Raw genomic sequence first — 12,783 nt, 5'->3', positions numbered from 1 at the left:
CTGAGCTAACTGGCTGTGTAAACTCTGGCTTCAAGTAGTAAAAACATTCTTGAGACTGTAAAACAACAGGGGTTGTAGCCACTGCAGTAGGGACCACTTCTGTCAGGCCCATTCGTATCTCTGGAAGAGCGATTCAGATGCTCAGGGTACACAAGACATACTGTGAGGGTAGCGGATATGACACAGGGTCCTTTGGGAGATGTGTACCCTGTCAGGGCAGTGGCCAGAGGCTATGCGGTAAAAACTGGAAGTCCAAGGGCACTGAAAAGCTACATTTAAGTAACAGAAGCTCATCCACTGTAAGCCTCAATGAGCTTATACATATAGGTACTCAAAACAGAAGATTATTGGTACAATGGTAATTTTATGTCCTTCCAAAGGCATTCACCTTCTTGACTTTTAAATGAGCTCTCCTTAGGACAAAGAAAAATACCAATAAAGGTTCGCGCCAGAGTTGACATTAACATCTTTTTGACAGTCTCAGCAGTAAGCCTAACTACAAAAGCAAGCGTTAATACAAAACAATCGATATACACACACACACACACACAGAATAGGCCTGTTGGTGAAGAAGGTCCAAATATATACAATAGCACATTACAGCTGCTAATTATTGTTGTAACATACAACTGTTTAAAGAATAAAAATTATATGCTATCTCTCTTCTACACATTCTTGGAACTAGTTGTAATGATGTGAACTACGTAGATTTATTGTTTCGCTTTGACATTGAATATGCAATTTGTTCTTCATGCCAAGAAAAATAAATAAATCACTACATGAACAGTAATTTCTACAACAATATGATTAATAGTTTCAGATCTGTCACTTCATACAGAAGTTCTCCAATTATTTTCCTTCTTAATGAATGAGTTTCCTTCAGCAAGACAAAAGGTTAAAAAAAACAGTCACACCAGGTTTGTTTCTTCCAGAAATTATTTCTTCACTTTCATCTTTCCTTCCTCTGTATCTGTACTGGATCTCCTAATTGCCCTTTTCCCACACATTTCAAGAAGCATCGCTAATTTGTAAGTGGGAATGCACAACAAATCAGGAATGCTTGGACAAAGCTGAGACTCGAGTATTTCAACACTGTGTCACAGGTGGGGAACTACAGACGTACTACAGACCCTGCTTCAAAAAGGACTTGCCATGCAGAACACTTCATTTTTCCCGTGGACCTTTCCATGCTCACACAAACTACTGAACAGCCAGACCTTATATACATGTGTTAACAGTAGCAGACAACTTCAGGTGACAGGACAGGTACGGATAATAGTTTCCCCAATCATTTCACAGCTGTCTGTACTTCTTGTAGTCTGCTAGCATCACTCGACAAATGAGACACATGTTCTTCCTTCTCACTGGCCCTCCATTATTTTTTCTAAGATTGAATTCAACGGTTACCTGCAATCTACATCACACAGGTAATTACAGGGATCTGTTCTGGGGTGATGTTATCAGCCTAAGTAACTGGCTGTCTCTTTCTCACTCTACTGTTGATACCTGCAGCCTTCCTGGGGCCAGCTTACCAAGCAAGCTACTTGTTAAAAAGCCTCATTTAAATTTTAAGTTGACGTCAAGATACTTTGTGAAATATGGGAATAAATCTCTTTTCTTTGCTCCCAGTTAAAGGACTCTGGCTATGTACTGCGCTCTGATTCGGGTATTGGACTCTGCCTCACCAAAGTTTGCTCTATCAGAAACTGGTTAACAATACATAGGGAAAGCACTTCATGAAACACTAATATTTTTTCAATTCTTTAGCATCAAAAGTAAAAAGGGACTACATTTGTTGACTATGCTTTTGGTTTGGTTCACATGTATTATAATAGCAACCTGTATTATCGATAGCAAGTGCACAGCCTGAGCTAAGTATCACTATTCAGCTGACACTGCACTGTATGTTATTGTTTTCAGTGACCACTATCCACACACTATCCACATGTTAATGCTTGTACCACAGCAATTATCAGGTGATATCTATCACAAAGCGCATATATTTGTACCAATGACTACTAGAGCCAGGTTAGTTTGTGTACACAGACCAATTTCTTTTCATTCTGGTCCAAAGGACCAAGTGAATCAAAGCAAGAACAGCAGCTGCTCTGGGCACCATAATCCCACTGGGGAAGCTGAGGAACTCAGGGAAGAGAAAGACCCCACGCAAAACATTTAATACACAGAGAAACAGAAGTCAGACAAGTATGTAATGAACTCCCTTTACATCCACCACTCAGACAGAACATACCTCCTTGGCCATGTCAGTGTATTTCTGCTTTTCTTTTGGATCTAGAACAGCCCACCAATCTGCCAAGATCTTGGTTGCGCCACGATTATCGAGGCGAGGATGTTCTTTTCGCACAAGAGAACGATGGCGTTTGCAGAACAAGAGAAATGCATTCATTGGTCGGCGAGCTCGTTGCTCTGAGGACTCGTCATCTTCGGTTTCATCAGCATCCTGCTCCAAACCATCAGCGCCAAGGAGCGGCACCTAGCAGAAGCGAAAGGGAAGGGGTGTAAACTCAGTTATCCACGCTTCTCACGGAGACTGAGAGTCTGTGTATGCTGTTTGTGAACGAGGGAGATGCACATGGATACACACAGTTGTCTCCAAAGGCCATCCGTTCTGTCCAGAAGACCAGGAGTCCTACATCACACCTCCTCACCTGACAGTCCAAGGTTCATTCATGCTCTCTGCAAGACTTAAACTCTGACTTGCAAGTGGAGCAGATTTCTAAGCTGAGGACCATTCTCTAGTAAACAGTCCTAAAGGGGCTGGAGGGAGGAGATCCTTCCTACCCCTTTCCCACAACCTAGAAATCATCTCAGTGGGATGAGGTGAGCAGAGCTGCTTTGGACCTCAATCACTTGTGTTTGCAGCTACACAGTGCGTAGGAAGGAAAGTGCATAGGTAACAGTTGTTCCCCCATCTCCTGCCATTCATTACTCGGCCTGTGAGCTGTGCTGCAGCGCAGCCACTGCACAGCTGCTCAGTCGGAGCCAGAGGGCAAATCTCAACATAATACACCACCAAAATATGCTCTCTCTGCTCACAGACCAGCCTATCATTCCTGCAAGGAATGCACCACAGAAGACTAGTTCTGACTGAATGAAACTTATTACTGTACAAGACAGAAAACCATCTCCTACCTAACTGCAACATGGCTGTTTTATGCCACATTGTGGCAAGTGACCTGTAAGGTCAATAGAAAGCACTCTCAGAGTATCAGGCTCCTCCTTGTTGCTCCTTATCCTTGTCAAGGTCACTCTTCCTTATCAGTATGTGGCTCCAGGCAGTCTCCTCAGCACTGACCTCTCCCTTCCTGCCTTAGCAAAGCATCAAGGAGATGCAGATATGAACGTTATCCACATGATGGAAACGTCACGTCTCCAAAACCCATCACCTCCCATTCCCATTTCTTGTTACAGAGGATGAGTCTAACTGTACATTTGTGAGATGCCACATTGTGGGATCCTTACGAAAAAAGGGTAAGGCCAGCATCATTGAACAATACCAAAGTACCAAGCATCAAACGAGAGAGATTATTCCACCTGTGCTCTCAATATTCTGGAGGGTAAGTTGAATTTCACATGCAAAGACAGTAAAAATTGCTGACAGCTTTTTCTTCTTTTTCTCTTTTAATGTTTGTATTTTTTTAATCTTTAAAAAAAGAAAGAAAAGTATTAGCTTGGTATGTCCTCAAAGCCACTAGAAGCAGCTATTAAGCACAGGCTAACTTCATGTCTAAAATGAACAATTAGAAAAATCCATGTCAAAAACCCACCTTGAGCAAACCCACCTTGAGCAATCAAGACCAAGATGTGTAACATGTTATCAAAACAACCTTGTTAAAACTCTTACAGTCTAACTCTAAAAACCAGAGTTTTGTCCGAGATTTTAAAAGCGTGGTTGACAACTATTTTTGTGTTATTTGCTATTCACCTTTATAGCCTTATGGGCACAGCATCACTCCTTTTAATTGGCTGTGTTTGTTCATAAAAGAGAACAGCAAGAAGCAAACAAAACAAAAACACAGCTAGGGAGAATCTGACCCACCATTAACCTTCTCCAGTCAAAGCATCCAATGAAGTCTACCTTATCAATATCTTCCTCTTCCTCTTCTTCCTCCTCCTCTTCAGAGAAGTCAAGGAGTTTCTTGGCAAGCAGGGGATGCCACTGAAGACACTTTCTTTTTGGTCGCTTCCCAGTTCCTTCTCCTTCTGTCGAATGATCCTTATTCCTACTACTGCCTTTCATTACTGTGACCTGTCATGCAAAAACAGTTGTAAGTTCACAACAAACCCTTAAGCATAAGTGACCATCATATAGATACTTAAACCAGTGACAAATATGTGGGGCACTAATGCAAGACTCTTAGAAGTTTTTTGGCAAGGTAATGGCGAGAGGTTTATTCCAATTATCAACAACAGCATGGAGTATCTTTTCCAATCTCAACATTTCCACCTAATGCCCAGATTAACTAGCAATACACAATTTAAGAGCACGAAGCAAGGACACTAGCCAGTCCAGCTCTCAAATGTGCTCCTGTCTGAAGGATAGCATAAAAGCCCTCACACTTCACTGGTCAAGAGAGTGAGAGACTCTACAGCTCTTCCACACCTGTGTCCACTGTAGTTTTTCATATTTTGCCACTGAAAATGTCGGATATCCCTCTTTTTAGCAGTAGAGCATATTGCCAGTCACTCATCTGTTAATCACGCACTTAGATATAGCAATGTTGATGCAGAACCCCATGACACTATGAGCTAGGATTTCCCAAGTGCCATTAAAAGGTGCAACAGAGAAACCTGACTCCCTGCCTAAGAGAAGTGGATTTTAATACATGAATTTGAAGGAAACAACCAGAAGTAGTTACCCTGACACTTCCAAAGTACTCATCAACAAGAGCCCCCGCACAGCAAACAAAAGCCATCCGCTGAACCAAGTGCACGCAGAAGCTAAATAATACTTACACACCTATCTTGTGTGTGTGCCCTCATCTACAAAATACCTCAGAACTACCTCTCAGTAAAAATACATTTAACACATGCTAACTACCAATTTAAGGGATGGCTTAAAGATCTAATACCCAAGTAAGGGGCGAATAAATATATAAATAAATAAAACCAGCACATCACATCTGAGTACCGAAGCCCACAGGAAGCAAGCACTGCTGGCACACAGTCTGGTCCTTCGTAGCCTTCTGTTTACACTGTGTACTGTCAATGGATAATCCTGACAGGAGCATGGCTGGCTTTCCAAGAAAACAACACAAACATCAAAACAAACTGACACTGGAGAGCGGTTAGCCAGCTAGATCTTTATAAAGCCAACATAAACTGAAGTCTCACAGGGACTTCTCTCCAGCAGGATAAAGACGCTGGGCTAAGTCCTGGTCCTGCAGGTGAAGCCAGCAAAAGCTCTGTTGTTGACTCTCAGGAGAAGGGCATGAAAAGAGGTCGAGCCTTGTAACTGCAAGGCCACATCGCATTTTAGGATGCTGCTGTCTGGAAGATGCCTGCTGGAGCACTAATGTTTCAGCCTACAGTGGCAGAAGGGAGAGCTCTGACACCTGCACTTACACCAGTTGCCCAAGCCCTGGTGCCACTGTCAAGGTGAATGCCTTACCAGAACCATCTCGCACAGCAGCACTCAGCAACTACAGCCCATACAGCTCCGGCCACACTCCTACATATCCCACCCATTTAGCAATCACTAATTCTGCTTTTGGCTGATCTCTTCCACGTGTTTCTTGTTGGTTAACTCACTGGCATTTTGGCCATATGCCCTGTTTGCACCAGAACTGTGTGTAAGCAGCTCCTTCCCCCACAGCCTCCAACAGCACAGAAAGCTGAAGGACCTTCAGACACTGCTTGCTGGAGGAAACAACTGAACCCTGAAGGAAGCAGGTTCAGAAATTTTAACTGACATTTAAAAATGGCATTTTCCTGGATGTGTATTAGATTTTGTCAGTTCTTTTCTGCTCGTCAGCAGTACCTGGCCCCCACCAGTTAAGGATGCCCTGTAACTTCATAGCAGCTTGCCATTAAGCTCCACACTTCGCTGTCCCCATCACGCCGCTTCCACCTGGAACACATTTAAACTTTGATTTCACAGCACCCGCTCCTCTGTTCATTTTCTGTAACCAACTCCTGTCTTTTCAGCAAGTACTATATGGCACATAATCATGCACCATTTCACCTAAATCTTTGTCTGTGACTTGCAAAGCAGATCCAAATACATAGAAACAAACAACTTTGGCTTTAAAAAGAACATTAAAGTGTGGAAAACTCAAGCCGCAATCCAGTATCACGAAATGCAAGTTTGACATTGTTTCTGTCCCACCGTGACCTCCGTCATGTACCATACTGCACTGTGCTACCCATCTGTCTCTCTTCCTAAAGTGCTGAACCACCATTTGTTTTTGTTTGGGGTATTTTCAGACACAAATCAACAAAGTAGCCGAGTTACTGTTTGAGCAGGAACTTCAGCTCCTGCGGGTAGCAGAGATTCGTTAAGTCTCAGAGTTTGTTAAATTATAGAGATCTGCCTATTACTGTAGTCAACAAAGTACGTGGCCTATTTCTGAGCAGGATAAGTGCGCTACAAGTACGACGGGGAGTCAGCTACTCCAGCCCTTACCACTGACTTATCTAGGCAAGCTAATCGTACCGTTTCTGCCTACAGTCAGTCCTAAGTAAGATGAGTACTACTGGTAGCCTTCTACCTCGTTAGTGTGAAACTAAATTAATGTTTGAAGAGTGCTCCACGATCCTCCTTTACAAAGCTCAGCTGAAGTCTCAGTGCTATTTCAACAACAGCATCGCCTTCAGCTGGCGCCTCTCTGCCTGCTGCCCTTCTAAAGATGAGCAAGAGAAAACTTCACAGGACTTAAGTGATCCCACGGTGTATTTTACACGTGTCTTCCATCACCCCTGAGGCCCTGCCTATGCTCTACGCTGAGCTTGGCAAGGCAGCACAGACCCTAGGTACCGGTCACCTTGCAAATCCCAAAGGGGCTCTCAGTACGTTATGTCTCTTTACTACTGCTCAGCTCATGAATAATTTTTGTTTTCCATGCATGAAGGCTAGGTATTGAACACCCAGTTACCCCTAAAATAAATTAACCAGAGCTCACTGTACATTCGTGCTAAAACAGAAATGTATGCTCAGCTCCAGGAATTCAAGTGATGTTCATTAGATGGTTCACAATTTAAGAAAACAATTTTACCCTAATTGTCACCCTGAAACAGCAGTTCTTCTATAAAGAGGCTGTTTGGCAAGACAGGTCATTACCCTATCAGCTGAACAAGCATTTAGGAGATCCAAGACACAGAGCAAGTCAGATCCTGGCTGTTATACAGGCACCATTTACTACAGAAAGACACACAGTCGCTCTTTGCTTCCACTCTGGAGTGAATCTCTGCATAGGTCAGCAACAAAAATCCTCCTGATTTAACCCCACTGATGGAAGGATTGAGGCCACAGACTGACTTCAAACTTTACTTTTACAGCATGGCCTGGAAGCCCCCCGCCCCTTAAGTATGTCAAGCTATTTACTTTGACCTCTATGCCCTCTCTTCTTTCCTATAAAATAGGGGGTCATTCATAACATGAACAGATAAACTATTTCAGCCCCTATTTTTTAATACTTTTGTGTTTCCAAATCCTTTTTCCCCATTTTTGGTTATGCAAGTTCTCATAAGTTTTGCCCTACATTTCAGAGACTTTTTTGGTGTTCATTTTTTGCTGATGCGTCTCTCAGTCAAGCGTAGGATTGGCATAATGAAAAATGTTCTAATTCTCTATTACATCACATGGGGCTTTTCCTCTTAAAAAAATGGATGCTGACGTAGTACAATGAACTTGTTTTCCTTCAGATTGCTTCATCTTCCATATTACTACCACCACACTTCGTGGGCATTTCTGTCATAGTTGTTGATATATTCGCATACAATTATATAATTATGAGAGAAGCTGTCCCATAAAAAAAAAAATCCCGTCAAATGCAAAACACAGCTAACATGGACACTTTCATTTTTTTGTATGGAAGATTTTGGCAAGACATAGCATAACTACTTAGACAAGACACTCCATGGACAAGTGAATGCATGTATGATTAAATGACAGTGCAAGTTTACTGGCATTATTTACTTGTTGAATGGCAAAACGTCAACGGAATCCATTTAGTGGACTCTTCAGATTCTGTTTATCTGATTTTTTTCCCCCTCAACACATCAATAGCATGTTAGCTGCTTGTTTCATATGGAAGATGGGAAGCTGGCAGATGGAAGCAAGCAAAAATACCAGCTCCTTCTCTCCTTCTCAGGGATCCCTGAGTGCTGGCAAGCATCTCTACTAGCAAGCTTTTAAAAACAGAGCTGGGCTTGGACCCTACAAGAACTGAAGCATGCGTTTAAGCTTCGCCATTAAATAGTTCCACAGAAAGTCACAGAACAAGTCATGGGCAGTCTTTGCATGATTTGGGGCTTAGAAGTATAGAAGATACACAGCACCCAAAGTGCAAAGTTTGTAATAACTGGAATTTATGAACCATATAACAAAAAAAAAAAGTAATTTCTTCTACAGTATCAGTAAAAGTATCATTTATCTTTCAAGGCAGATGTAATTGGCTTTTAGAAGTTAGCAAGAGGAGAAACAATTGAAACCAGCTAACAAGATTTTACAAGGTATTTCTCAGCTTAAGGATGACAAAAAGTGTGACAGACACTAGGGAGAAAGTAGGAATGTTCCAACAAGACAAGACAAAAGTATGGACAGTGTTGCTTAAAATAAGCCACATATGCTTTATAACATCACCAGAGGATACCTGTCAAGGCTGACATTCATGATCCACTGACAGCAAGCGGTACCTTCAGGGTGATGTTCTACACCTACCTTTAGTTCAGATACAGATCAAACGTTACAGAGATATTACACCAGTAAAAAAAAAAAATTAACTTGTTTGGGTTGTGGTTTTTTTTTTTTTTTTTTTTTTTTGGTGTGTGTGCTGGCTGTATTATTTCCTTTCTGGTCCTGGAAACATTAATCAAAGAATCACAGTTTTCTTGGATGTCTTATAAACACATATACCTAATAGGGCTTCAGAGAAAAATATTAAGATTCCTTAAGAAAAGAGCTGGATGGTGGTGGTGGGGGGAGCAGGGAAAAGTATGACTGTAGCTTTTTACGGCATACATTTCTATTTAAATTACACAACTGTATGCAAGCCTTAATTCTTTAAGTGTTCATTAACAACAAGTGTTTGATTACCTTCATTAATACTAAGTTTTGTTTTCCTCCTATCTTCCTCTATTTACAAAACCTGATATAGACAGGTGACCAACTTCTGTGGTCCTAATTTTGGGACTATCTCACCCCACGGTTGATCTGTCACCAAGAATGCCACCAGTGCTTGTGCTGAACAAGCTGCACTCACCAGGCGTTCCCCAAACTATGTCACAAACACCAAAATCCTTATAAAGGTCTTTAAAAGTAACCAAGCACTGTAAGGCACATGTTGTAACATAGGCTAGAAAGAAATCCAAGACCTGCAAAAGCAGAACCCCAGAGATGTGAATTGTGCCTATGGTGTAGTCTCTGTTGGAAGGTTCTCCGTGGAAGAACGTCTGAACTTCAGCAACACTCATCTTATTTCCATGAGGACAGTGGAAATTAAGTTCTGTTCTGTTACCTTAAAACCACATTTCCTGGAGTCCAGCTGGGCCCTCAGCTGACTCCATGCATATTACTGGTACAAAGGAGCAAAGGGAAAATTTCAAGTGGATTTTCCACGCTTTCTGCTCTGTTTTACACTGTGTAAGTTCTCTCCCACTTTATAAAAAACAAACACCAAAGAGAGAAAAGAGGACCGAACTATTACACTAATGGCTTGGTGTTTTGGGGGCTACCAAGTCAGTGAACTGAGCTGTTTCAACAAAGAAGCAGGAGACTGGGAAATTAGTTCATGTTCTCACAGGTCTAGTGGGCTTAAGAGGTATTTGAATTTTCAAATAAAAGCAAAAGGAGATTGCTGGCAGTAAAATACACCTACATGAATACAAAAGTTTTTTTTTAAAAAAATAAATTTCTTTAAGCTCTGGAATAACTGAACCAGAATATTTCTATAATGAAGGACAAAAACTAGTTGGCACTAATTACTGACCAACCAGTCGGTGAATATATTCTTTATTGTTTCACAGTGGAAAGCCATTAATGAGCTTTCTAACTTTCGGAGATGTGATGGTTTAATGGGGGACATGCTGAGACTCAATGGAATCCTGCTTGCTAGCAGAGGTTTGGGATAGACTGTCACCACATGAAATGCTTAGCAACACAGCAACGAGTCTTACTTAATTTTTAATGGCACGCTCTTCCATCTTCATAAATGATTTTAAACTATTCCTTAGTCTCTCAAACTCAGATCTGAGTTGCTTGCTTTCTTTGTTCTCTAATACATAAAATTAAACCCCAAGATCATCAAAACAGCACTTTTTTGAATTTTTGGTTGTTTTTTTTAAGTGAATCTTTCATGCCTACCAAAGAGGAATAAAAGCAACATATAATAAAAGTCAACAGATTTTAAACTTCAGCTCTACTCTTTCTCTGCTCATTCACACATGCACAAAAAATAGGATTTTCTTTGGGGTTTTTTAATGCAAAGAAATAAAGCAGGTTTTGTCTAGTATGAAAAGCACTTTATGTTGAACAACTATATTCACCATTAGCATGACATCAGGATGCTTCAATTTAAAAAAAAAAAAAGGGGGGGGGAGAATAAATTTGTTACTAGCATTCACTTGCCTTTTTTATGTGCATATCATTTAGTTTTGCTTTTGGTTAATACTGTCATAGTTAGTTCTTCAGAGCTATCGGTCAGAATGGTTGTAAGTGCATTTCAAGTGCTAGCTCTCTCCAAATCTGCTTTTAAAATGGAAACCACACAGACAGCAAGTGCACAGGATGGCACAAGAAAACCTCACACTGAACAAGAAAACCTCATGCATTCAATAAATAGAAAAAACTTGCCTATTCTGTGCAAGGAATACTCTGCCCAGATGTGCTTGTGTCACTATTTCAGGCAACTGTGTTTTAAAAGATACTAAATGAACATGAATCTTTCCACGAGACTTAAGCATAATATAAGAAATAAAGCTTGAAAAGTCATGAGGAGATACGTAATCTACTGCAGTGTCTTTTAATGATGGCTGATTTTAAATAACAATTTCTCATTTTTCTTTCTAGTTCTCTTTTTTCCTCTTCATTTATAGAAGAGAACATGAAGAAATAAAATAATATTTTACTTTGTAGGGAGTTCTTCAGCCTTTAGGAATGTCCCCATTAAAATAAATGAAAGGCAAACCCTGCCTGCTACAAAATTAGGAAGTGGATCCTATCGCTACAGTGCATGAGTAAACGGATTAGGAAATTAAAAAGACAAAACTTAGCATAGATCTCGACTATCGGGTTTTTCTTACACCCCTGCCAGAGAACAAACACAGCTGACCGGACCTTATTCGGCCAAGTGAGTATTTCAACCTACACTCAGCCTGAAATTCAGTATGTAACCCAAACTTGGGAGTGCTACATTAGCTACAGTACTGGAAAACCAAGTTAAGAGTGTATCATGGTTAGGCTGCCAGCACGTGCTTGTTGTCAGCAGGGCAAACTACAACTTGGTACTTGTAGTCTAGAATATATACTCAAAAAAAATAAAAAAAAAAAGGGACAAGAGAGCAAACAGTAAAAAGACAAGGAGGGATGAGGGAAGGAAAAAGGGTGAAAAAAAGAAAAGAAAAAAGACTGAAGAAAAAGGGCAAAGAAAAATAAAGGAAAAGCTTTGTGAAAACTATCATCCTTTAGCCTGACAAAGACAAAATAACAGGCTTTGAATACATAAAAGACATCAGCAAATAATCTATTTTCCACATCCACAATGCAGAGCACAAGTGGGTGGCCTCTGCTGACAGGAAGGAAAACAGAGGCCAAGCCCTGGAGAGCGCTCCCTGGCAGGCAGCAGTACAGGAGCAGCAGACCAACCCCACAGGAAACATTTGCTCTGTTTGGGCCACAGAGTTTCTGTTTGGCAGAAACTTACCGCTTCCACATCAAAACAAAACACCGAAGCCACTTGAAAACAACGCACATCCACAAACCCAACACCTGTTCAGTAGGTGAGAATTAAATCCAGAAGAAGGAGGGGGTACAGGAAACACGCCTGCCCGAACGGCACAGCAATTCAGGAGCAGGATGGATCGGCACGCTGTGGAGGATGGGTCAGGGAAAATGAGGAGAGGGCATCAGAAACGCTGCTGCTACCCAGTGTCAACGGGGTGACCTGCGTCAGGGCTGTGACAAAACGGCTGGTAACTGCATCATGGCACTGGTACCTGTGCAGGATAAAGGGGGGCTGAAAAGGAGCGTCCGGGGTGCTGGACCCGGCAGTTGTGCCATGGCCAGGCAGCCAGAGAGGTACAGGCAGGCAAGGGCTACAGGGCAGCCCAGGGCAGGGCAATCTCCCGGCCGGCTGCCTCCCAGGTCGGCAGCGCTCCTGGGGCACAGCAAGGGGGTACGGATGTGTGCCCAGCGGCTGGTGCAGCTGCTGGGGCGCAGAGGGGGACAGGTCCGACCGGCTGGCCAGGCACTGCTCCCATTGGACCAAACCCGCGGGCGAGGGGCTGGGCACATTGGCTGTTTTAGGGCTCCTGCACCCATGTGCCAACTCTCCAGTCACATCAAGCCACCACGCAGTGTTTTGGGAAGAGGGAAAGGGCAGTAAA

General features: G+C 42.1%; 1 protein-coding gene across 8 annotated transcripts in view; it reads right to left on the bottom strand.

Annotated features, from left to right (window-relative positions):
• Positions 1–12,783, bottom strand: part of BBX (BBX high mobility group box domain containing) — a 147,947-nt gene that overhangs the window by 59,361 nt on the left and 75,803 nt on the right. For all 8 annotated transcript variants that reach the window (XM_076350413.1, XM_076350349.1, XM_076350358.1 and 5 more), the window contains 2 exons: positions 4,100–4,270; positions 2,252–2,494 (listed from right to left, as the gene is read on the bottom strand). In XM_076350413.1, coding sequence (XP_076206528.1) covers positions 2,252–2,494; positions 4,100–4,261 — 405 coding nt within the window. In that variant the 5' untranslated portion in view covers positions 4,262–4,270. The remainder of the gene's footprint in view (positions 1–2,251; positions 2,495–4,099; positions 4,271–12,783) is intronic.

The sequence above is a fragment of the Aptenodytes patagonicus genome, chromosome 1 (genome assembly GCF_965638725.1).
Source record: "Aptenodytes patagonicus chromosome 1, bAptPat1.pri.cur, whole genome shotgun sequence".
Taxonomy (NCBI): Eukaryota; Metazoa; Chordata; class Aves; order Sphenisciformes; family Spheniscidae; genus Aptenodytes; species Aptenodytes patagonicus.
The sequence above is the reverse complement of the archived record's forward strand: the minus strand, read 5'-3'. Positions and strand labels throughout refer to the sequence as shown.